This window comes from Macrobrachium rosenbergii, chromosome 1, assembly GCF_040412425.1.
Source record: "Macrobrachium rosenbergii isolate ZJJX-2024 chromosome 1, ASM4041242v1, whole genome shotgun sequence".
Taxonomy (NCBI): domain Eukaryota; kingdom Metazoa; phylum Arthropoda; class Malacostraca; order Decapoda; family Palaemonidae; genus Macrobrachium; species Macrobrachium rosenbergii.
The window spans coordinates 42,451,038-42,474,232 of NC_089741.1; the positions used below are offsets into that span (position 1 = coordinate 42,451,038).

Sequence of the window (23,195 nt, forward strand, 5' to 3'; positions counted from 1 at the left end):
ATATACACACGTACTTCTGTTCAGTCGTAATTTTATTATGAAAAGAAGGCACGTAGCACATGCTACTACAGTAAAGACGAGTTTTAATTTACAAAGTTACAAAATAATGAATGTGTTTGAAATATGGCACATATCTGACGACTTCACTTGATGCATCTCAGTGACTAATTCCACAGGAATTGGACAGAAGGCTTATGTATGTATGTATGTATGTATGTATGTATGTAGCCTATGTATGTATGTATGTATGTGTGTATGTACGAAAACATCAAGGTAAAGCTGTCGTTTAATATCATATTCACTCTACCTCGGAATAAATACCGTAGAGAATTTAGAAGTGATGAATCACTTATCCTTATGGATTCCCCGTCGGCGTTTAATCCGAGGTTGAGTGAATTTGATATTAAACGACATTTGTAGCTTAATGTTTTGTGACCGGAACAAAATGTCACGGTGTATGTGAAAAAAAAATATATGTATGTATGTACTTACGTATGTTTCTACCTATCTATTCAGATAGATAGATAGATAGATAGATAGATAGACAGATAGATATATAAAAAATATATGTATGCATGTATCTACCTATCCAGATAGATAGATGAAAACATATGTATGTATGTATCTACCTATCTACCCAGATAATAAAAATATATGTATGTATGAATGCATTACCTATCTATCCAGACAGATAGATAGAAAGCCATATAGACATATAAAACATACGTATGTATGTATGTATGTATGTATGTATGTCTCTACCTATCTATCCAGATATAGATAAAAATATATGTATGTATGTATGTATGAATGTATTACCTATCTATCCAGATAGATAGATAGATAGCCAGATAGACAGGTAAAAATATATGTATGTATGTCTCTACCTACCTATCCCGATAGACAGACGGACGGACAGACAGCTATAAATACACTTTCCACAATGGTATAAATAAATTAGGCAGCAAAACACGAGCATGTTGACGTACATGTCTCTATTTATACACACACATTGTTTTGACGGCGTTTCGAACTTACAAACAAAGTTCTTTGTTCACAGACGATCACTAAATTAATTGTTAGTACATTACAGGAAATATCACAAGGGAAATATTATAAGTAGCGTGTTTGTTACGGTTCAAAGAAGTTCCAGATTACGTGCTGGAAAACGGAAAAAATAATTCCCGGAAGGGTGATATCTTTTAGGTGTTCCTGGAGGTGCTGTTTGATTCATTAGGTTCTCTGGCATCTCGGATTCCAGCTGGTGCCCTGGACTGCTGAAAAATGTAGTCCTTGCTATAGAAAGCCCAGAAGTTCACTAATTAATTCAACATCTCTGACGCTTTTCTAGTTGGTAATAATTACTCATGAAAGTTTCAGAATCTCTGATTGATACTTCTTCGAGAGACACAACCCACTTTCAATAGACATTCTAGCTGATATTAATCGAGAATCATTGAAATATTCTAAATATTTGCCAGAAGCTTTTCCAGATGGTAATCATGATTCCCCAAAGAATTACAGTCCTGGCTTGTAGTCTTCCAGCTGGTACAAATGAACAATGAATGTTGTAATGAAGTGACTTAATAATTTAAGCTTTTCTGGGTGGTTCCAATGATGCAGCGAGGATACAAACCAAATGGTTGTGAAGGCTTCCTTGGGTGGGATCAATAATCCACGAAAAATATAGATGCATGATACTTTCACGGTACCAGTAATATCCAGAGATTACTGGTGCTTATCTGAATCTTTCCCTGACGGTACCAGAGATTCATGGAGGACACAAAATAAATGCTTGAAGCTTTTCTTGGTGGTAAAATAATCCATGGGAGGTATGATTTAATTATTTAAAGCTTTTCCCGTGGAACTAACGCTCCATGGAAGATGCAAGTTACTTGCTTGAAACTTGTCCAGGTGGAACTAATTATTCTTGGATGTTACAGACGATTGCTTGAGGACTCTGCAGGTAATACCAGTGATTCCTTAGCAAATACAGTAATATAAATGAATCTGACGGCTTTTCACACTGACACTACAACTCGATCTAAATGTCTTTGCCTGTTCCAGCCTTTAAACTCAAGTCTTCTTTGTAGACCTTCTAGAACTGACGAAAGAATCAAGTTAAAACCTTTCCAGGAGGCTCTTCCAGAAGAGGACTGGATGTCTGGAAGACTTCAAGTTGTCATGGAGAAATGGTACAGGCGTTTCACTATTGCTTTCTTGAACTGCAGCTGGGAACAGTAAGATTATTTACAGTTAAGCTTCAGTAACAAGAAGAATGGACTGCAGCTGGGAACACAGATAATTTACAGTTAAGCTTCAGTAACAAGAAGAATAGACTGCAGCTAGGAACACAGATAATTTACAGTTAAGCTTCAATAACAGAAGCTGAATGAACTGCAGCTAGGAACAAGGATAATTTACAGTTAAGCTTCAATAACAGAAGCTGAATGCTGAATGAACTGCAGCTGGGAACACTGAGGTAATTTACAGTTAAGCTTCAATAACAGAAGCTGAATGAACTGCAGCTGGCAACACTGAGGTAATTTACAGTTAAGCTTCAATAACAGAAGCTGAATGGACTGCATCTAGGAACAACGATAATTTACAGTTAAGCTTCAATAACAGAAGCTGAATGAACTGCAGCTGGCAACACTGAGGTAATTTACAGTTAAGCTTCAATAACAGAAACTGAATGAACTGCATCTAGGAACAACGATAATTTACAGTTAAGCTTCAATAACAGAAGCTGACTGAACTGCAGCTGGCAACACTGAGGTAATTTACACTTAAGCCTCTGACGGAGGCTGACATTCTGAAATATAAAACACATCCATCCTGTGATTACTTCTGCTATTGCTTTTCGTGTATATAAAATTTCTGCTCTTTTTTAAGCTTCTGACTGTGCTTTTCCAAAACAATTTTCTCGGCGAGTGCCTGCGAAACCTTCTTCTTGACCCAACCACTCACGGTGACATTATTTTCCGTGAGAACTGTCACGATGCGCTTCTGGCAGAAGGACCTCGCCTTGCGGGTCTTCACGATTTCCCCAACGAAGCACACGAGGGACGACCAGAATCCCTCTGCTGCCCGTTGAATCGCCTGGGGCATGAACTGAAACGATGACCTGTTGGGCAACTCGATGGTGTACGAGTACGTAACGCCTTTGCTGTACATGTAATCGGATGATGTTCCAGAGGATGTGTATAATACTGTCGAGCTTTGTCCGCCCTGGGGAGAAGATAATGAGTCTTTTGAAACTGACGCACGGTTACCTAAGTCTTAAAATCACCTAGAGGCAAAAGTAGGGTTCCTATGCGACACATTTTCAGAACATATACAGTCAAATCTGTGAATTGGTATAAAGTAAGGCCATGTCACACGATAACATTCCTTTTTTACCACTCTGTGCAAAGTACTTAATATTGGTTGCCAAAATGAGTAGTGTAAGTTTGTGCCTGTGTGACAACACCTTAGAAAACGTGCACGACTTGAACACTGTACTGATATGTAATAGATATTGTCTACTATAAGATAAATTTGTCTGAGAGGCTATAAAAATTTCATGTTCTCGTGTGATGCAGCCTTATGTTTCATTTTTAGAATAGAAAACTATAAATATACAAAAGCAAAAGAAACTGTATTTTTGAGATTTTGGAGACTTATTAAAACATATTTTTTTTCCTCTGACACTTACCTCGAAGTTATAGTTGCTATGTTTGTTTAGAACCTTCACGAGTTTCAGGCCCATCTTCTTCACTATCGAAAACTTTGGCGGCCTGATCTGTGTGTAACCCCAGGGGTACAGCACCAGCTGTCCATAACTGTGAAGACTCAGGTAAATCTTCGTGTCCTTCAGGAAAACTGCCGCCAGGTCCCTTAGGGCGGCCGTCTCTGGCTCGGAGAACGCGCCCTCCCCACAGTACTGCTCTGAACAACGATCGGTGCTGGCGCCTTCTACGTCTCCCCAAGAGATGTCGTAGTTTCTGTTCAGATCGACGCCGACGCAATAGGTGTCGTTGTAAGTCCTCCTGCTCTTCCTCCACATTCTGTCGTACGTGTGGGTGTATTCGTACCCGTCGGGATTGGCCAGGGGCACGAGGACGACGGATACCAGCTTCAGGAAGGAATTGCCTGCTACTGCCAGCTGGTTGGCTACGTAAGTGGCTATGGCTGGGCTGAGCCACTCTCGGGCGTGTATACCTGTTGCGAATGGAAAGGCGCTTAGCAGAGGACCGTAATCTTAGGAGTCATTCTCCATTTTTACATAAAATGCTTCCAATACAAATAGAGACGTTATTAAAACCTGGTTTTGTCGTCAAAATAGGTATTCTTTTTTTAGAGGGGTGTTTGTTGAAGTCGACATTAGAAGGAAAATGGCAGTATATAATAATTTGCTTACAAAAGATGTGAAAATGCAATAACCTTGAGTATCATTTTTGAATTCTTATACTATGCTTCGAATACAAATACACATGGTAATAAAACTTGGTTTTGTAGTCAAAATAGGTATTTCTTTAAGAGGGGTGTTTGTTGATGTCGAAATTAAAAGAAGAATTGCAATATATAACGATTTGTTTACAACAAAAAAGGAATATTTCAGAATATAACGAACTGTTTACCACAAAGGGAAAACTACAAGCGTTGACACTGTTAGGACAACCTGCTCCTTCATGAAACTATTTTGCACGCAATCTCAGTCGTTGGGGAAGATACACACACTCAAATATTTTTCTTCGTCAACAATATGTAAAAATCACAGACACGAACACCTGAACTTCAGAGAAGAGCGCTAATCTTACCAGCCTCGATGAATATCAAAGGCTTCGTATTCTTCTTGCTCCCTTTCTTTTTCACGATTTCGTTCCGTGTACTTCCGAACTGGGAGTGTTTTCCGTACTTCTTCTTCTTCTTCTTCGCCGGGTCTTTACCACCGGACGGCTGCCATTTCTTGAATTTTCTGGCCTTCTCTCGCTCCTCTGTGTTCCGGGAACCACCCGTGGCCAACAGGCTGCTGGCCATGCCGACTTTCTTCTTGTATTTGTTAACTAAGAAACCAGGTCTGGAAGAGAAACGTCGGCGTCTTGTGAAACTTAGAGCGAAAGAACATGAGTCCATTAACTATATTATTTTCTCCTTTCGTTGTCAAGGCGTTTTATGCAAAACTGAGCTGACCTAAGACTTAAACGCTGGTATTGCCATAATTTTTCGTAAATATAATACCAGACAGGTGACTTTCTAATTTTTTTTTTTTTACCGTCTTTAGTGAAAATAAAAACTCGTTCACATCGTATTTCTTTTTAACAATTAGGTATAAATTTGGCCTTGACCACAAGTATTTTTCAAAAGCTCATTAAGAGGAAAATGTAAATGTGTTTATTATACATTTTCTCTCGTTATCCTGAAACTGGCAATTCTAAGACCCTTCTGCTCAAAACATTAGAAGTTACGGGAACGCTCAGTTTTTTTTTTTTAATAAAGTAATATTCACATAACTTCGGCTGGCACACTCTTTACATTTCAGAATACAAAAAAAAAAAAACCTACAAAGGGTCCAAACACCAAACTATGAACCCATGCGCCCTCTGTGGAAATCATCCTTACGGGCTGCACTTACGAGAGAGCAGGTGCAGGCATAAGGCCACCCTAATCTGACAAAAAGGAAGCCCTCCCTCCTTCCTGTATATAACTCTGAATACTGTTTGAAAGCGCAGACAAACGACATGACTTTCCTGCTGCGGGTATAAGGAATGCCTTCAGATCAACAGGTAGTAGGTCCTGTTCATCAGGTCTTTAAATGGCTTCTCCACCTGTAGCAGATTTGCGAACCTGAGAACCTATTGTGTTCAACTCTCTTCTGTTCTCTTTGCCTCTCTCTCTCTCTCTCTCTCTCTCTCTCTCTCTCTCTCTCTCTCTGTATTCTAACGTCCCTCAATATTATGTTTAGCGTGCATTCTTTATCTCTCCTTTTATAATTCAACTGATATTTTACATATGTCAGATACATTCTTTTTGCCTCATGCTCATTTGGAGAGAGGAAATATTATACCGTTCTCTCATAGCATCTCATACAAAGTTTAATGTCGGACAATTTATGAAAATATACAAAGTAATACAACTAACGAACTTAATTTCCAGAGCTCTCTCCCTATCTCTGTCGTAAATACGTACTTCGTGGCAAAGACGAGAGCGAACAGATCCCGCTCTTCGAAAGATTTCCCGATCTGGATGAATCCCGAGTTGCTGCTTTGGGCAGACAGGTTCTTGGCGAACTGTAGGATGCTGTCATAGCGGTAGTAGTTGTCCCAAGACAGACCGGCTGTTGGAAGAGAAGGCAGAAAGAAGCTAGGAAGAAGGAACCGTTACACATGCCAATCCCCACTACTGCTACTACTACTAATACTACACCAATGAGGAATACTAGAGAAGAGGGCGTGAAATCTTGATGAGATGAAGTTTTCGGCTACTGATCTCACACATGAGGAAGCCAAGGAACATTTTTAAGAGTTTGAGAAGGGGGTACGTGACTAAAACAAATGCTAGAGGTTTTCAAATCTGTTTACATAAACTCCTAATCTACTGTCTCTTCCAGTTGGATAAAGAGAGATACAGTGTCTTGAGGGTGTGAAAGTGGGTTCATATGTGTGAGCCTCTCCTAGCTGTTGGACAGGGGACATGAGGCTCTCAAACTCATCCAGTGTGCAAATAAAGTAACTGTTAAGGCTTCCTGGATCAACCTCATCAGTTAAGTAATTATAAATATAAATTTCAAATGAATATTCACACATAAATATCGTTTAATTTATTTGATTCTTCTTCTTCTTCTTCTTTTTACGTACCGACATGATTTTTACAAATTATGGTCGTACAAATCCGCAAAATCTCTCTCCGAATCAGTTTATGAGTCTAAACCTGCTTACCGTTTTCACTAAGTTGCTTCGTCTTTGGCGGGAAGAAAGATAGGCCTATGTCGTCCAGAAGTGTGACCCAGTTCAACAGACCGAGCGATCTTTTGGCTCTCTCTCCCTCCCCGTCGCCATTTCCTCCGCAGTTTCTGGGAACCGAGCAGGAGGCACCGCTAATGGTACCGGTTCCGCTATTCAGATGGCGCTTGATAAGCTTGTCCAAATAGCTGACGTTGAGGCTGTCCCCGGATGACGGGACGCTTGCGCTCGGCGTTCCGGCGCCTCCAGCGATGCCGTCCAAGGAGCACAGCTGAACGCGGCCGCAGTTCGATGGCATTAATTGGTCTAGTGTGACTGTGGGGCTGAGCGCTAGATCAATCTAAAACGATATAATAATAATAATAATAATAATAATAATAATAATAATAATAAACATATTTTGTTGTGGAACAAGCCAAAACTTCATAAATTTCCATACAACCGAACATTCATTAGTCAAAAATAATGAACCAGTAAAGCAACTATGGTTCACTCATTCTATTAATAAATGTGTAATACCTAAAACAAATAAATAAACTGGAAATAAATAACCCAGGAAAGGAGAAAGCTCTTGAATCGACCACGAAGCGAGAGGACTTGAAACTAAGGCGGCGGCGGAGGGCTATGGTACTAGGGTAAGGAACACGCCAAGATTATAAGCCACTGGTTCTGGTTAGAAGGATGCAGGTACTTTTAAATGTCCTAATTTCGGTTAACAGATGCCCAGTTCATTAAAAAAAAAAGACCAAATTAAAACTTGAGTCGACCCTCAAGCGAGAGAACCTGAGTCTAAGACCGCGGAACGCTATGGTACTAGGCTTAGGGCGTACGCCAAGATTATATACCACTGGTTTTCTCTGGTTACTAGGATACTGGTAATTTTAAATGTCCTAATTTTAATGTCCTAATAAAAACTAGTGATGGCAATTACTAAATTCATTAGAAAAAGACCAAATTAAAATTACGGAGGATAATTAACGATGATAATGATACCCATAAACCCATTTTCTCTCTCTCTCTTTCTCAACCTCTCCGTATGTTTTCTCCCCTGAGGGAGTGCTAGCCTAAATGAAGTTTGACGGCAAGGTCAAGTGTCAACTTATGGGCGCAATAAAGCTACTTTTTTCCACCCTCAAACCATTCTCAGAGTTGACGAGAGTCCGAAAATGAGAGAGCCTGGAACTTATTGTTCTTAATTTGGGTCTGTCTTCAATGAGTTCTGAGTCCCACGAGGGGAGGGGAGGTGGGGGGGAGAGGTTTAACAGCATATGAGAAAATGCACTTCAGTGAGTTTTACGCTCGTAACCCCCATCAACAATCGAGAGAATTTTAACGTTTTTAAGACCGTCATTGAATTTTACGAATGCGTAACCATATCATCTTACGGATGAATATACAGAATTGTGACAATTTTTGTTTTTCTCTGAAATAGAATGTCGTACGTATAAACGGAATTGTTATCGAGGACTTGTCAGTGTGTTTCTTCGAATGCTAAGTATGCGTTAGGACTGTCATTTTCTGCACAATCTATGCTTTTATTCAAACACTGCTTGTGTTAAAAAAAATTCCTAGGCGCACGTACTTAGCACTTCACTGAGTATTACGCATGCATGAACGAAATCACAAAGACTTTCGAATTTGTATTTTATATATATAAAAATAAATCATAACTTTCGAATTTGTATTTTATACATATAAAAAAAGAAATCATAATAAGTTATTTTCATCACTATCCTGTCATCTTACTGCGCCCTCTGTTTATATCTCGAGAAATAACTGATCTTTTATCTGCTTAGCATCAAAACAAAACAAAAAATGAGTCTAGAATCTTTTAGACTCTCAGGGAACAGCCCTGAAAACTGGAGAAAGACAACGCTGAATAAATTGGAACAGCCAGATGCGAAGATAACAAAAGGAATAGATGAAAACTAAAAGGGCAGGAAGCAATGCAGTTGGGCGTGGAAGGTGAGGGTAGGGTGGTGCAGGGGAGGGGGAGAAGCAGCTTTGAACTGCAAAGAACTCAAGTACTGTGTACAGAGCTCCGAGCAATGCAGGCTAGGCAAATCCCCTTCCCGAAGGGAGGCGGAAACGAACTGGGAAGTGAAGATTTTCGTCCTCTGTGGATGAGGTTCAAGGAAGTCAGCCCTCATTTCATGATAAGACTCGTGCACATTCTATAGAGTAATAATAATAATAATAATAATAATATAATAATAATATAATAATAATAATAATAATAATAATAATAATAATAATAATAATAATAATAATATCTCTCTCTCTTTCAGTGCACAGATACTTCTCTCTCTCTCTCTTAGTGCACAACATATCTCTCTTCCTCTTTCAGTGCATAAACACTTTCTCTCTCTCTCTCTCTCTCTCTCTCTCTCTCTCTCTCTCTCTCTCTCTCTCAGTGTACACACATATCTATCTCTCATTCTTAGCGCACAGACTGAGCGGAAGGTAGGTTTAGAACAAGACTACAGTAACAAAGAATTTCTCCTAACGAGGGAAAACTCTACGGAAGGTGCACGCCATTTTTCAGTTACCCGCTCATCTACTCTGTAACTTTCAACAGTGTACAGTATTCTTCCTACATAAAACTACCCCCCGTTTGCGACTGTTTTCCTCTCCAAAGAATGAAGAACATCGGCGAGTTACTGACAGAATTTATTAACTTTGAAATGGCAATTATTTGAAAGATAGGGAAAACTGTATAAACTTAATGCGGCTGATACAGCTGTCACTTTCAAAACTACATGCTTAAAAGAAGGTCTTCTACCAACATATAATAATAATAATAATAATAATAATAATAATAATAATAATAATAATAATAAGAAGAAGAAGAAGAAGAAGAAGAAGAAGAAGAAGAAGAAGAAGAAGAAGAAGAAGAAGAAGAAGGAGAAGACGAAGAATTTTAATTAATCTTAGCACGGGAAAAATCAATAAATCAAGCAAAATAAAGAGAAAATTGAAGGGTTTTCCTTAATACCAGCAAAGTGGCAATAACCAAGAGACTGACCTGATAATAAAGAACGACCAGGGGTGAGAAATAAAAACCAAAGTAAAAAGAGAAGAGCTACATTATTAATAAATCGTAATGCTTTTGAGTCGCCTTTGTAACGGAGAGCATACGAGAAATATACACAACTAGATTGCGGAATAAAGAAAGTACCAAGTAAGGTGTGTTTGTGTGGTGGGGGAGGGGAGGTTGCCCCGAGGTTTTTTTCTTTTTTCTTTTTTTCCAGAGCTGAATTCAACGTCTAAAATGTTTCTCGTAAGGAGGACGCTCAGCGGTACTTGGTTTTATCCAATTTGGTCAAGAGGGAAAATAGTTTGGCGTCTTCGAATCTCTTGTAATCAAAATTTTAGATCACAGAAGCGGTATTACGTACTTGTGTCTGTCAGAGAGCACTGAGAGAGAGAGAGAGAGAGAGAGAGAGAGAGAGAGAGAGAGAGAGAGAGAGAGATAAGTCTGAACCGGAACTGAGAGATAGGGAGGAGAGACAGCTATGTCTGTACACTGAGAGAGAGAGAGAGAGAGAGAGAGAGAGAGAGAGAGAGAGAGAGAGAGAGAATCTGTTTACTGAGAACGAAAAAGAGAGATAAAGAGGGAGAGAAAGAGAATCTGTTTTGAGAACTGAAAGATAAAGGGAGAGAAAAGAGACGTTTGTGCACTGAAAGTCTCAGAGAGAGAGAGAGAGAGAGAGAGAGAGAGAGAGAGAGAGAGAGACTGGAATCAGGAAGATTTCTCCCACCGTCACACACGCACACAAATCCGCACAGATGCAATTTTCTCCGATAACAGGGCTTGGCTGGGGACATTCTCAAGGGCACCTTATCTTGGCGAAACTCACGAGATTCTATTGAATAAAAAAAAATCTGCATTTTCCGCTTTTCCCGTTACGTTTTTCCTCCTTCCTACATTTTCCTGTTATTTATTATTTTTTTCTCTATGCTAGATTCGAAGAATTGCAAATCATGTCTATAGTGCGTACTTTTCTTCCACTGAATCGCTTGGAATAGTATCTATTTATTTACGTATAATCTATAAACATTAGGTTCCCTATATATTTATCTAAGTATAATTCCACTGAATCGCTTGGAATAGTATCTATTTATTTACGTATAATCTACAAACATTAGGTTCCCTATATATTTATCTAAGTATAATATTCTTATTTAAGTATACTATATGAAAATTACTTTCCCTGTCCAATCGATATTGGTAATAAAGCTGTAACACGATTCTAAAAGCTGTAACACGATTCTAAACTCGCTAAATATCTAATAAGGGCTAATGAAAAAACGATTTCCGCCATAAAATAAGTAAGTAAAAAAATGCGCCGAAGTGTCTTCGGCGCAATCGAGTTTTCTGTACAGCCGCTTCACCGTATGATCAAAGCCACAGAAAACAGATCTATCTTCAGTGGTCTTGGTATAATTCTGTATGAGCCGCAGCCCATGAAACGTTAACCAAGGCCGGTGGTGGCCTATCCTATACCGTTGCCAGAAATACGATCATAGCTAATTTTAACCTGAAATAAAATAAAAACTACTCAAGCTAGAGGGCTGAAATCTGGTATGTTTCATGACTGGAGGGTGGATGATCAACATACCAATTTGCAGCCCTCTAGCCTCAGTGGTTTTTAAGATCTGAGGGCGGACAGAAAAAGTGCGGACGGACAGACAAAGCCGGCACAATAGTTTTCTTTTACAGAAAACTAAAATCAGTAATCAGGGAAGCTTCACTGTAAACATAAATTTTAATCTAATATCCCTCCATATTCTAAATAGCTTAATTAAGTAAGGTGAAATATTCTTAAAAGAGCCGTGTATTTTTATGCAGTTCACCATCCTGTCAAAAAGGGGTTCGCATCGAGAGGTTCGTCAACCCACTGGGGTTCACAAGAGGGGTTTCAACAGGTAAACAGACACCACACAAAATTTATTTTCATTAACAAACGGCAGAAAAGACCTCTACAGACAGACAGACAGTTAAATAATATGACAGTTATTTATTAAGTGACGTCATTTCTATTGAATTATGTCCGGTGTAGCACCATTTAAACTGAAACCAGTCTCAATTTATGGCGAGTGTGTATTCAAGTATCACATTAATTGGGGGTGGGGGGGGGTGAGCAGGTCGATAGCTTATTAATTCGGTGGGGCCGAGAGCTGCCTGTTTTACATATGAGACTTGATTAAAGTGAAATTGGTCATCCAGTTTGGATGAAAGTGACATTATAAATACCGTAGAGTAGGTTTTAGTCGACTTTAATCCTTTCATATAAACCTTTTTGAATTTATTTTTTTTTTACTTGTTCCTTTTCCTCTTTGAAGGATTTGCCTTATAGGATTATTGTGCCCAGGGTGCTCTAATGTGCTTGGTGGCTGGTGTAACCCGTCCAAGTTATGACCAGACCCAAAGTTGCTTAGCTTTATCGAACGAATGAACTGCGGTATAGCCAACGTATTACTGCCTACTTACATACACACACACACACAGACACACACACAATACATAAATACATGTATACATATATTCGCTAAGCATACACACACACGCATATATATATATATATATATATATATATATATATATATATATATATATATATATATATATATATATACATATATATATATATATATTTGTATGTGTTTGTGTGCAGATAAGAGGAAAGCAAAAGCAGATAGAAATAAAAAAAACAATCTAGTTTTATTAACGTCTCGCGCAATCCCTCCGAATGGCCACACCACAAAACGAAACAGCAGCTTAACAAAAAAAAAAAAAAAACTAATATCATTCCGCTGCACAGGAACATTCCACACAAAATATGCAGCATCTTTTAAAAATGACGACGTAACACATTCCGGCGGATGCACAGCATGCAGTCTGCAAGCTTTCTATTAAGGAAGAATATGACCAAAAGGTAATTCCGACCTATAAACGGGAAAATGTGCCTCGGGACGTATGTGTGTGTGTGTGTGTGTGTGTGTGTGTGTGCGTGATCTCAATTTCGGCGCTGCTGTTCCATGGCTTATGACAGTGGTCGGATTCCCCAAGCCTCTTGCGTCTTGAGCCTTTTTATTATTATTATCTAGGGGGTCGAGACCACTCGATAAACATAAAAGAGTTTCTCGCATGTAATTCTCAATTATCGAGCGGGTAAAAATAGATGCGCGCCGAGCGGGCGTGCGCGCCCGCCTCCACGTGTGTGTGTGTGTGTAGGAGTGTATGCACATGTATAGGTATGTATGTATATGTATAAGTATATGTACATATATATATATGTATATATTTATATATATATATATAAGTGTGTGTTTGTAGGTATGTATGTATGTATGTTTATCTAAATAAATAAATAAATAAATATATATATATATATATATATATATATATATATATATATATATATATATATATATATATATATATATATACACACACACACACACACACCATACAAAAATAAAATCCAGTGCCGTGTCAATAACATAAACAGAAAGTCGTGCACATACACGACCGTGCAGCATCAAGGTTCCGAAAAAGGTCATTTCCTTTCTAACCTTATCGCAATAAAACTTTTTTTTTTCCCTTCCTTCCTTCCCAAACACAATTTCTCAGGAGCCGATATGTTTTATCACAACGGCCCACAGACTTACGACTCTAATAAGGTTGCAATGATCATGAATCCATCCCAGAAAAGGTGACTTATTGATTCATGAGAGAGAGAGAGAGAGAGAGAGAGAGAGAGAGAGAGAGAGAGAGAGAGAGAGAGAGAGAGAGAGAGAGAGGGAGATGCTAACATCCAACAACGGTATTAGCGACCTGACTAATCTTGTTTCAGTTCATAATTCTTTCTTTGTAATCACCGTTCTTGCCTAATCAATACTTGGTGCACTTCTGATGAGAGAGAGAGAGAGAGAGAGAGAGAGAGAGAGGAGAGAGAGAGAGAGAGGGAGAGCGGGGTGGTGGAGGTGGCTGAGCGAAAATTTTCCAAACTGTTGCAATATCTGCCCATCTAATCTCCCCTTAATCCACTTACTCCTTTGTTTTTTTCTCTTCCCCTCTAATAAATTCGGTTCTTATCTTAACAAGATAAGTTTCTTTCTTAATGGAAAATGTCTAGAACGACCAATAAATAACTGGATAGAGCGACTGATAACAAAACCAAAGGGAGAGATAACCACACGATAACTTTCTCCTTGGATGACTACCGCATGGCCGAGAAGAATAATACTCTCTCTCTTTCTCTCTCTCCATTACTTCGTTTCTCTCTCTCTCTCTCTCTCTTTCTCTCTCTCCATTACTTCGTTTCGGTAACAAAGGCTCAGTCGGCTGTGAAATTGTCTCGTATCGTATCCAACCAATAACCGAATATTCGCGAAAATGTAACGAGGAAAACGACAGAAGTCAACTTTTCCTTTTTTATTTTCCTCAGTAATGACGGAGGAGGAGTTTTAAGAGGGGCAGCGTAAAAGTGCGCTCGGCCTCTCACGGCGAGAGAGAGAGAGAGAGAGAGAGAGAGAGAGAGAGAGAGAGAGAGAGAGAGAGAGAGAGGCACGACGAGCCGAGCGATCAATGCATGGTTTGTTTACGTTTTGCTTCGCCTCTCCGTCGTCAGATGTCAGCACGGTCCAATCGTCAACATGAGGACGGAGCGCGGGAGTTTTGAAATGGTTTCTGGTGGATCTTTGACGCGCAAACGTTCTCTGTAACACTTATTACTTTATTTTTGCAGTAGCTGATCTTGGTATGTCATTGTGCTTTTATGCTGTTATTTTCCAGCTACGTATTTAAAGTTTGGTTCTTAAGAAAGTGATAATAAATGAAGTAAATGTGTCCACTGACGAGAATCCCTAAGTTTTTTCGGTTTGGTGAGATCCAACTCACATAAATCATCAATAAAGGATGAGTATCAATTCATTTCATAGACGGACTCCCTTTGTGTGTGTGTGTGTGTGTGTGTGTGTGTGTGTGTGTGTGTGTGTGTGTGTGTGTGTGTGTGTGTGTGTGTGTGTGCGTGCGCGCGCGCGTGTGTATAACAAGCTGTACAGCGGTGAAATGAAGCAACGGGTGTAAAGCCTGGCCGATTTCGTCTTTATAACCAGTACATCTTTCACAGGTGTAAATATTTGGTTTCCAACCGTCTACATGTTCGTTTGTGCTGTCTCTCTAACCTATACATTGCAAATTCTACTACTATGTATCATTCCTCTGAAAGACGTCTTGGTTATAAATATGAAACCGGTCAGGATTTACACCCAGTTTCACTTTCACTGTGGTACAACTATATATATATATATATATATATATATATATATATATATATATATATATATATATATATATATATATATATACATACATATATACATATATACACACACATATATATGTAATATACAACAACAGACAGAAGCAGAGACTGTAGTTTATAAACCCCAATTCCCCACAAAGAAGGCATTCGAAGTAAAAAAAAAAAAAAAAAAAAAAAACAGCAGCGGCTACTGAAGTGATGTTTCCCCTCGTGCCAAAATTCAAAATCTAAAAAAGGAGAGAGAGAGAGAGAGAGAGAGAGAGAGAGAGAGAGAGAGAGAGAGAGAGAGAGAGAGAGAGAGAGGGAACTGCCAGTGGGAAGAACGGTCTGGTTACCTTGCGTGGGAAATTTGTCTTTAGTTTCAATGTACGACATTCTTATTTTAATGCTATGTGAAGGGTACTTTTTATATTAGTAACTGAAAAGTATGTTACAAACTGAGAGATACCTCTCTCTGTATTTCCCATTACCTTCTGTTACTTTTTTCGAATGAACACCATACTCTTCGGAAGCCTGAATTTCAAGTCAACGACCCCTGTGGGCTTCCATATGAATAGGGCTCATCTCCTGAATAATAATAATAATAATAATAATAATAATAATAATAATAATAATAATAATTATTATTATTATTATTATTATTATTATTATCTTAAACGTAATGGTCTTTACAAATTCTCGAAAAAATGATTTAGCTTCACTCTGAAAAGCGTGAGACCAACAGTCCAGCTGCCGAGCTTAACCACGAACTGCTCAAGAGCCGCCTACCCTGTGGGCAGGATAAGAGTCACAGGAAAAGAAAAAAAAAATAAGCTGGTAATCCTCCTCTGGGGTACACACAAGAGCGAGGAAGACCCAATGTCAACAAGCCAAAGAAACGGACGAAAATGCGTCATAATCCCCACGTCAACTTTCAATTTGTTAGTCGCTCCTTGCGACTTTTCATCACTTTCCCTTTGCAAAGGGACCTTTGTGTGTGTGTGTGCGTGTGTTCTTTGCATGATTTCTGTTTCTGTTCGTTCATTTCCCTTTCCAAATAGACTTTTTTGGCTTCCTCTTTCCCCGTTGATGAAAATAATATCTTTTTTCCTGGTCCTGACAAGCTTCTCAACGCCTGCATTTCTCTCCCGACATTTTCTTTTCGCCCCTTTTTCATTATTGTCACTCTCCAGATCCCATCTCGCTCCCTTCACTCGACTGTTGACAATTCCCCTGTACACAAATACCTCACCAACACTCTCTCACCCTCTCGCTCTGTCTCTCTACCTCTCTCCCTCTTTCCGTATCTCCTTTTTTCCCCTCTCACCTTCCTCTCGTGCGGAGCTGAGGCCACTTGCAAAAGGGAAACAGCTCAATGATCCCTCCTAAAAGTTTCCTCCTCATTTCTGGGTCTGATACTCCTTCAGATACTCCTTCAGACATCCTTCACGCCTTCGAGTGTGTTGACATTCCGACACTCGTGTACAAAAGGCTGTTATGGTCATTATCTCCTCAGGGCGCGAACCCTTTATTTCTGCTGACAAGTGGCTGCTGCCGCTGTTGACGATGATGTTTCGGTCTGGTTATTTGACACCTTAATGAGGCACTTGAGATGGTTTAATCTTCCCTCCTTCCAGAGAGGGATCTAACACTCTCCTTTCGGTGAACTCCTGTTTTTGACTTCATTATTATTATTATTATTATTATTATTATTATTATTATTATTATTTTTTTGTCTATCACGGTCATCCTATTCGACTGGGTGGTTTTTATAGTGTGGGGTTCCGGGTTGCATCCTGCCTCCTTAGGAGTCCGTCACTTTTCACACTATGTGAGCTGTTTCTAGTAGCACACTTTTCTACATGCCTAGTGTTCCTATGATTATGGGTACAATTTCCACTGGCATATTCCATATCCTTCTTATTTCGATTTTCAGGTCTTGATACTTATAAATTTTTTTTTCTTTCTTTCTCATCCACTCTGGTGTCCCATGGTATTGCGACATCAATTATTATTATTATTATTATTATTATTATTATTATTATTATTATTATTATTATTATTATATATTTTTGTCTATCACCGTCATCCTATTCGACTTGGTGGTTTTTATAGTGTGGGGGGGTTTCGGGTTGCATCCTGCCTCCTTAGGAGTCCATCACTTTCACACTACGTGCGCTGTTCCTAGTAGCACACTTTTCTGCATGAGTCCTGGAGCTACTTCGACATCTAGTTTTTCCAGATTCCTTCTCAGGGATCTTGGGATCGTGCCTAGTGTTCCCATGACTATGGGTACAATTTCCACTGGCATATTCCATATCCTTCTTATTTCGATTTTCAGGTCTTGATGCTTATCAATTTTTTCTTTCTTTCTCATCTACTCTGGTGTCCCAAGGTATTGCGACATCAGTGATTGATACTTTCTTCTTGATTTTGTCAATCAACGTCACGTCTGGTCTATTATTATTATTATTATTATTATTATTATTATTATTATTATTATTATTATTTCTGTAGATGAAACCTATTCACATGGAACAAGTACACCTAAGGGGCCATTAACTTGAAATTCAAGCTTCCAAAGAATGTTGGTTTCAACCTCCCACCGCAGACCCCACACTGTAGCAGTAACTGACCGTGATACAGAGCCAGTGGTTATAAATCTGTCTGTCATTTTCACAAAATATCTAAAACATCTAGAGATGGAGTGCGATGATTTTCGGAAGGACAGGCTATGAGACGAGAAAGAATTGTTCGGCTTTTCGGGTATAATCCGAAACTATACGTCAATGCAAGATTTATTTATTTTTTATTTAATTCTTCCTCATTCTGAAATAAGTGGGTCTGGCGAATAAAAAATGTGCTAGAAGGATATAGCTTTGGCAGAGGTATTCACTCTTAGAGTTCTTTCTAGTGATAATTTTTCTTTAATATCTTTCCTGTCTTCATCGGAGCTGGGCTAGACTTGGACATCCACTGGGCTTTTACTCAAAACATGTACGAACAACTCGCAAAAGGGAATCTAATTAAGATCAAGCCTTAAACTTTTATTGTAAAAATTAATTATCCTTTAAATAAAATACTGAGTAACTGAATTAATATTGAAGACATAACGAATACGCATGAGAATAAAATACGTAGCTGCATAATTAAATATGCAACGAACCTATCATCACAAGCTTTATAAAACGAAAGCAAAATAAGATTTTGCTTTACACAACGAATATTCTTGCACTGAAAACAACAGAACACAAATATATATAAGTGTATGTATTTATGTATATAATATATATATACACATACATATACATTCATACCATACGGCAAATGAAACAGCATAATATAAACAGCAAAACAGCTCGTATAAAAGCAGGTACGAACTGTCTGATCTCATCTGGTTCTCCTCATCACAGCCGATGGCGGCGTAAGGCCAATTTGCAGTCGCATTTCACCGAAACAGTTGGTGGCCGTCATATTACACTCTCCCCGTAATTGGAAGCCTGCATGCAAAACCCACCTTACGTCAGGCCAAAGTACCCGCCATTTTTTAGGTCAATTTCGTACGCGATTTGCTTTGAAAGGCATTGCCGGGGGAGCGCGTGGAGCATATACCTGGAGCTTGCTGTTGAGTAAACGTGGAGCATTTTGCTGAGCTGACCTGGAGCATTCTGCTCCGTATACCTGGAGCATTTTGCTGAGCATACCTGGGTATACCTGGAGCATTCTGGTGAGCATACCTGGGTATACCTGGAGCATTCTGCTGAGCATACCTGGGTATACCTGGAGCATTCTGCTGAGCATACCTGGAGCATTCTGCTGAGCATACCTGGAGCATTCTGCTGAGCATACCTGGGTATACCTGGAGCATTCTGCTGAGCATACCTGGGTATACCTGGAGCATTCTGCTGAGCATGTCTAGAGCATGCTGCTGAGCATACCTGGAGTATTCTGCTGAGTATACCTTGGTATACATGGAGCATTCTGATGAGCATACTTGAAGCATTCTGCTGAGTATACCTTGAGCATTCTGTTGAGTATACCTTGGTATACATGGAGCATTCTGATGAGCATACTTGCAGCATTCTGCTGAGTATATCTGGAGCATTCTGCTGAGTATACCTTGGTATACACGGAGCATTCTACTGAGTATACTCGGAGCATTCTGCTGTGTATACCTTGGTATAAATGGAGCATTTTGCTGAGTATACCTTGGCATAAATGAAGCATTCTGATGAGCATACTTGGAGCATTCTGCTGAGTATACCTGGAGCATTCTGCTGAAAATACCCGGCGCATTCTGCTGAGTATACCTGGAGTATTCTGCTGAGCATTTTGTGTGTACCTGGAGCATTCTGCTGAATATAACTCCAGCATTCTCTTAGTATACCTGTAGCAATCTGCCGAGCATACCCGGAGCATGAATCTGCCGACAACATTTCGACGAGAGCATCCGTGATGATGAACTGTTGTGAGAGAAGCCGCCCTCCCGGAAGCGAGGGGAAATATGACACGCAGTTGACGGCTTCGGTCTGAATTCCAACACTTTCCTACATCTTTTGGGGATACAGGAACACACGCCCATTCAATTCTCAGTGCGAAAGGTGGAATCGATTCGAATAAAAGGTGTTCGATGCTCTCGAGCCGCCAGAGGGGAAGGATTGAATCACCTTGCTTTATATTCCTCGCTGCGAAGTGGTTTCGAGTTTGGCTCTCTTCACGAGGAACCCGCGTTCGAATCCGTAACTGGCGAGGAAGGGAAAAATAGCACTTTCTTAAAACGTTCAGTATCCCGGTTGCCAGTAGGTTGTTGCAGGTCGCAGCCGCGTGGAAAAGAGAGAGAGAGAGAGAGAGAGAGAGAGAGAGAGAGAGAGAGAGAGAGAGAGAGAGAGAATCCCAAGGGAGTGATCAGTATTCTGTCAAAATGTAAACCATCTTCGCAATCTTCACAACATATACTGCTTCCCGTCCGTCTATCTGTGTCTTTGTCTGTCTGTCTGTCAGTCTGCCTTCTTCCTGACTTCTTGGGACACCCTGTAAGTCGAAAAGAACAGGGCCACCCATCCCCATTCCGATCGAAGGTTTTAAAACAGTGGAAAAGAAAGCAGCATTGCTCGTTTCTTCCGCTTCAGTGATATGGAAATGCTTTCGAGAATTCCGTGAATATGTAAACACGGTGATAAATTTCGGGGAAGAAGAAGAAGAAGAAGAAGAAGAAGAAGAAGAAGAAGAAGAAGAAGAAGAAGAAGGAAGAGAGAGAGAGAGAGAGAGAGAGAGAGAGAGAGAGAGAGGAGAGAGAGAGAGAGAGAGCGTTAGGGGTCAACAGAAGGTTGTCTCCGATACATCCTCCAACACAATGAAGATTATCGTTTGAACCTGAGCAAAATTCTCTAACGTGTTTCGTACAAGTTTACAGTTTTTACAATTTACAGTTCTCTGAAGTTATCACAAACTGTATACTACATACTTCAAGCTGCCACTGCCTCCTATCACAGCACACATAAGGAATGTGTATGCACATACTTTTACATACATACACACACTCGACGCACATTTATCTCGGAGTAAAACCACACACTTTTTCTTCCACACTCTTGACTTTGCTTTTACAGTTTACAGTTTTCTGCACTTATCACAGACTGTACCCTTCATATTCCAAGCTGTGACTGCCTCTAATCACAGCACACACAAGCAAACGTGTATGCATATACTTACGAATTTATATATACACACGCTGAACACATTCCTTCGAAGCAAAACCACGCACAATTATTCTTTCAGTTGCTTGACTTCCCTTCAATCAAGCCTGGACAAGATACGGGACACAGGCTGCCAATTCCATCAGCCTCTACCAAGAGACCCCTCAAACAATAAACAGAAAACTAACAAAGGAAAAACGAAGCAAAAAAAACACTCTTCTTCCGGTATATTTACGATCGCTCTTGACAGGAAACACGGCCGAATGGGTAGCTCATGGAATCGATAACAGTGTTATCACTAATTACGCATAATCACATCCTGTTGGCTCATTATCCCACGGCACCGATAATTAGGTTATCTTTAGACGTTGACTAAGTACCTACAGGACGCTCGTAGGAGGGAGGGAGGGAGAGGGGAGGGAGAAGGGAAGGGGTGAGAGAAAGAGGAGGAGGAGGGGGTGGGGGAGGAAGGAATTCGGAGAATTGAATTTATTTATCATTCCAGTGTGTTTGTGTTCACTGAGTGGATGCTGGAGTTATTTACAGTGAGGGAGAGTTCTGAGTTTTACAACAAACTCGTAACAAAGGCCGGTGTTACTTGGTAATGCTAATGACAGTGACAGATACAGAAACTGAATTGATCTGTCTTTTATTAGTTTTCTGTAAAAGAAAACTATCGTGCCGGCTTTGTGTGTCGTCCACACTTTTTTCTGTCCGCCCTCAGATCTTAAAAACTACTGAGGCCAGGCGGCTGCAAATTGGTATGTTGATCATCCACCCTCCAATCATCAAACATGCCAAATTGCGGCCCTCTAGCCACAGTAGTTTTTATTTTATTTAAGGTTAAATTTAGCCATAATCGTGCCTCTGGCTCTGGTAACGGTATGGGATAGGCCACCACCGGGCAGCGGTTCAAGTTTCATGGGCCGCGGTTCATACAGCATTAAACCGAGACCACCGAAAGATAGATCTATTTTCGGTGGCCTTGATTATACGTTGTACAGAAAACTCGATTCCGCCGAAAAAACTTCGGAGCATTTTTTACTTGTCTTGTGCTTGTACAATGACAGGATAACGGAGTGACAGAGATATAGCTTAATTATTTATATGTAGTTTGTAAGTTACGTAGTTACAGGAAGTGTTTCAATAAGAGTTTCCAGTTTTTTCAGAAAATCACTTATATGGAAGGTTTTGTTTACAAATAACTACTGGGATATCGAACCAAGGCAATTATTGTCTCATTGAGTTCACGCCTGCTTTGATTTCATGTTTATCCTGATCTGTCTATTTTAATCTTCTCCTTTTAACGTGCTTTTTTCCCATTTGTATGGGGTAAGCACGATGCCTTCTTTTTGAAGGACTCTGATTTGGCTTTTGGGGTAGACTGTGTAGTCTCGATCGGCTGCCCTGCCTGTCATCGCTTAGACACCATTAGCGTATGCACATGTATTGTACCAGTCATCAGCGCCCGTTCTCCCAGCAGCGAGGAGGCGTTGCACGGTTAGGTCGACAGTCGATAATTCAGTTTCGTATAGTGGTCTACTTTGCTTCGATCTGCTTCGTTCTGCTTCTCTGTCATCTGCTTCTCTGCCACTGTTTTTTTTTTTTTAATCTTAATGTATATTTATCACAAATGGGATTCTCTTTTGTGGAAGGTTGGTCTGTACTGTACGGCCTCTCAAGCCTTGTTGAATAATAATTGAATAATAATAATAATAATAATAATAATAATAATAATAATAATAATAATAATAATAATTTTCGGAGGCCGCAAACATCTACCACGGATCAACAATTCAACCACCCAAGAGGTTCCTTCCCTAAAATATTGCATTCCAACATCTCCCAAATCCTAATCGCTTGATTCCAAAAACAACGCCCATCTCCGGTAAAATTTCCATAAAAATCCCGCACAGCTTTACTGCGTAAACCTGCTAATAAACAAACAAAAACAAACGAACGCACAGACCTACAAACATAACTACATCGTAAGGGGCAACAAGAGAAAAGGAGGGTTAACAATTTTCCCGCAGGATTTTCCTCGACTCTTTCTTCTGCGGCCTCTGGTTTCGAATTTCACGGGAAGGACGGGACAGGGGAGAGAGTGGGGCGCTCAGTCACCAAGACCCGATCTCTCACCGGGGAGGCGAAAAACAAACAGGTTGGTGTGAAATTGCTGCTTCATAAAGGATGATGTCCATTGGAGGAGGGCTCTCTCTCTCTCTCTCTCTCTCTCTCTCTCT

The 23,195-nt window shown here is 39.8% G+C and overlaps 1 protein-coding gene across 2 annotated transcripts in view; it reads right to left on the bottom strand.

Annotated features, from left to right (window-relative positions):
• Nucleotides 1–14: 14 nt before the first annotated feature.
• Nucleotides 15–23,195, bottom strand: part of LOC136827205 (uncharacterized) — a 305,481-nt gene continuing 282,300 nt past the window's right edge. For both annotated transcript variants that reach the window (XM_067085036.1, XM_067084998.1), the window contains 5 exons: nucleotides 6,921–7,284; nucleotides 6,172–6,319; nucleotides 4,803–5,062; nucleotides 3,698–4,203; nucleotides 15–3,231 (listed from right to left, as the gene is read on the bottom strand). In XM_067085036.1, the coding sequence (XP_066941137.1) occupies nucleotides 2,854–3,231; nucleotides 3,698–4,203; nucleotides 4,803–5,062; nucleotides 6,172–6,319; nucleotides 6,921–7,242 (1,614 nt within the window). In that variant the 5' untranslated portion in view covers nucleotides 7,243–7,284 and the 3' untranslated portion in view covers nucleotides 15–2,853. The remainder of the gene's footprint in view (nucleotides 3,232–3,697; nucleotides 4,204–4,802; nucleotides 5,063–6,171; nucleotides 6,320–6,920; nucleotides 7,285–23,195) is intronic.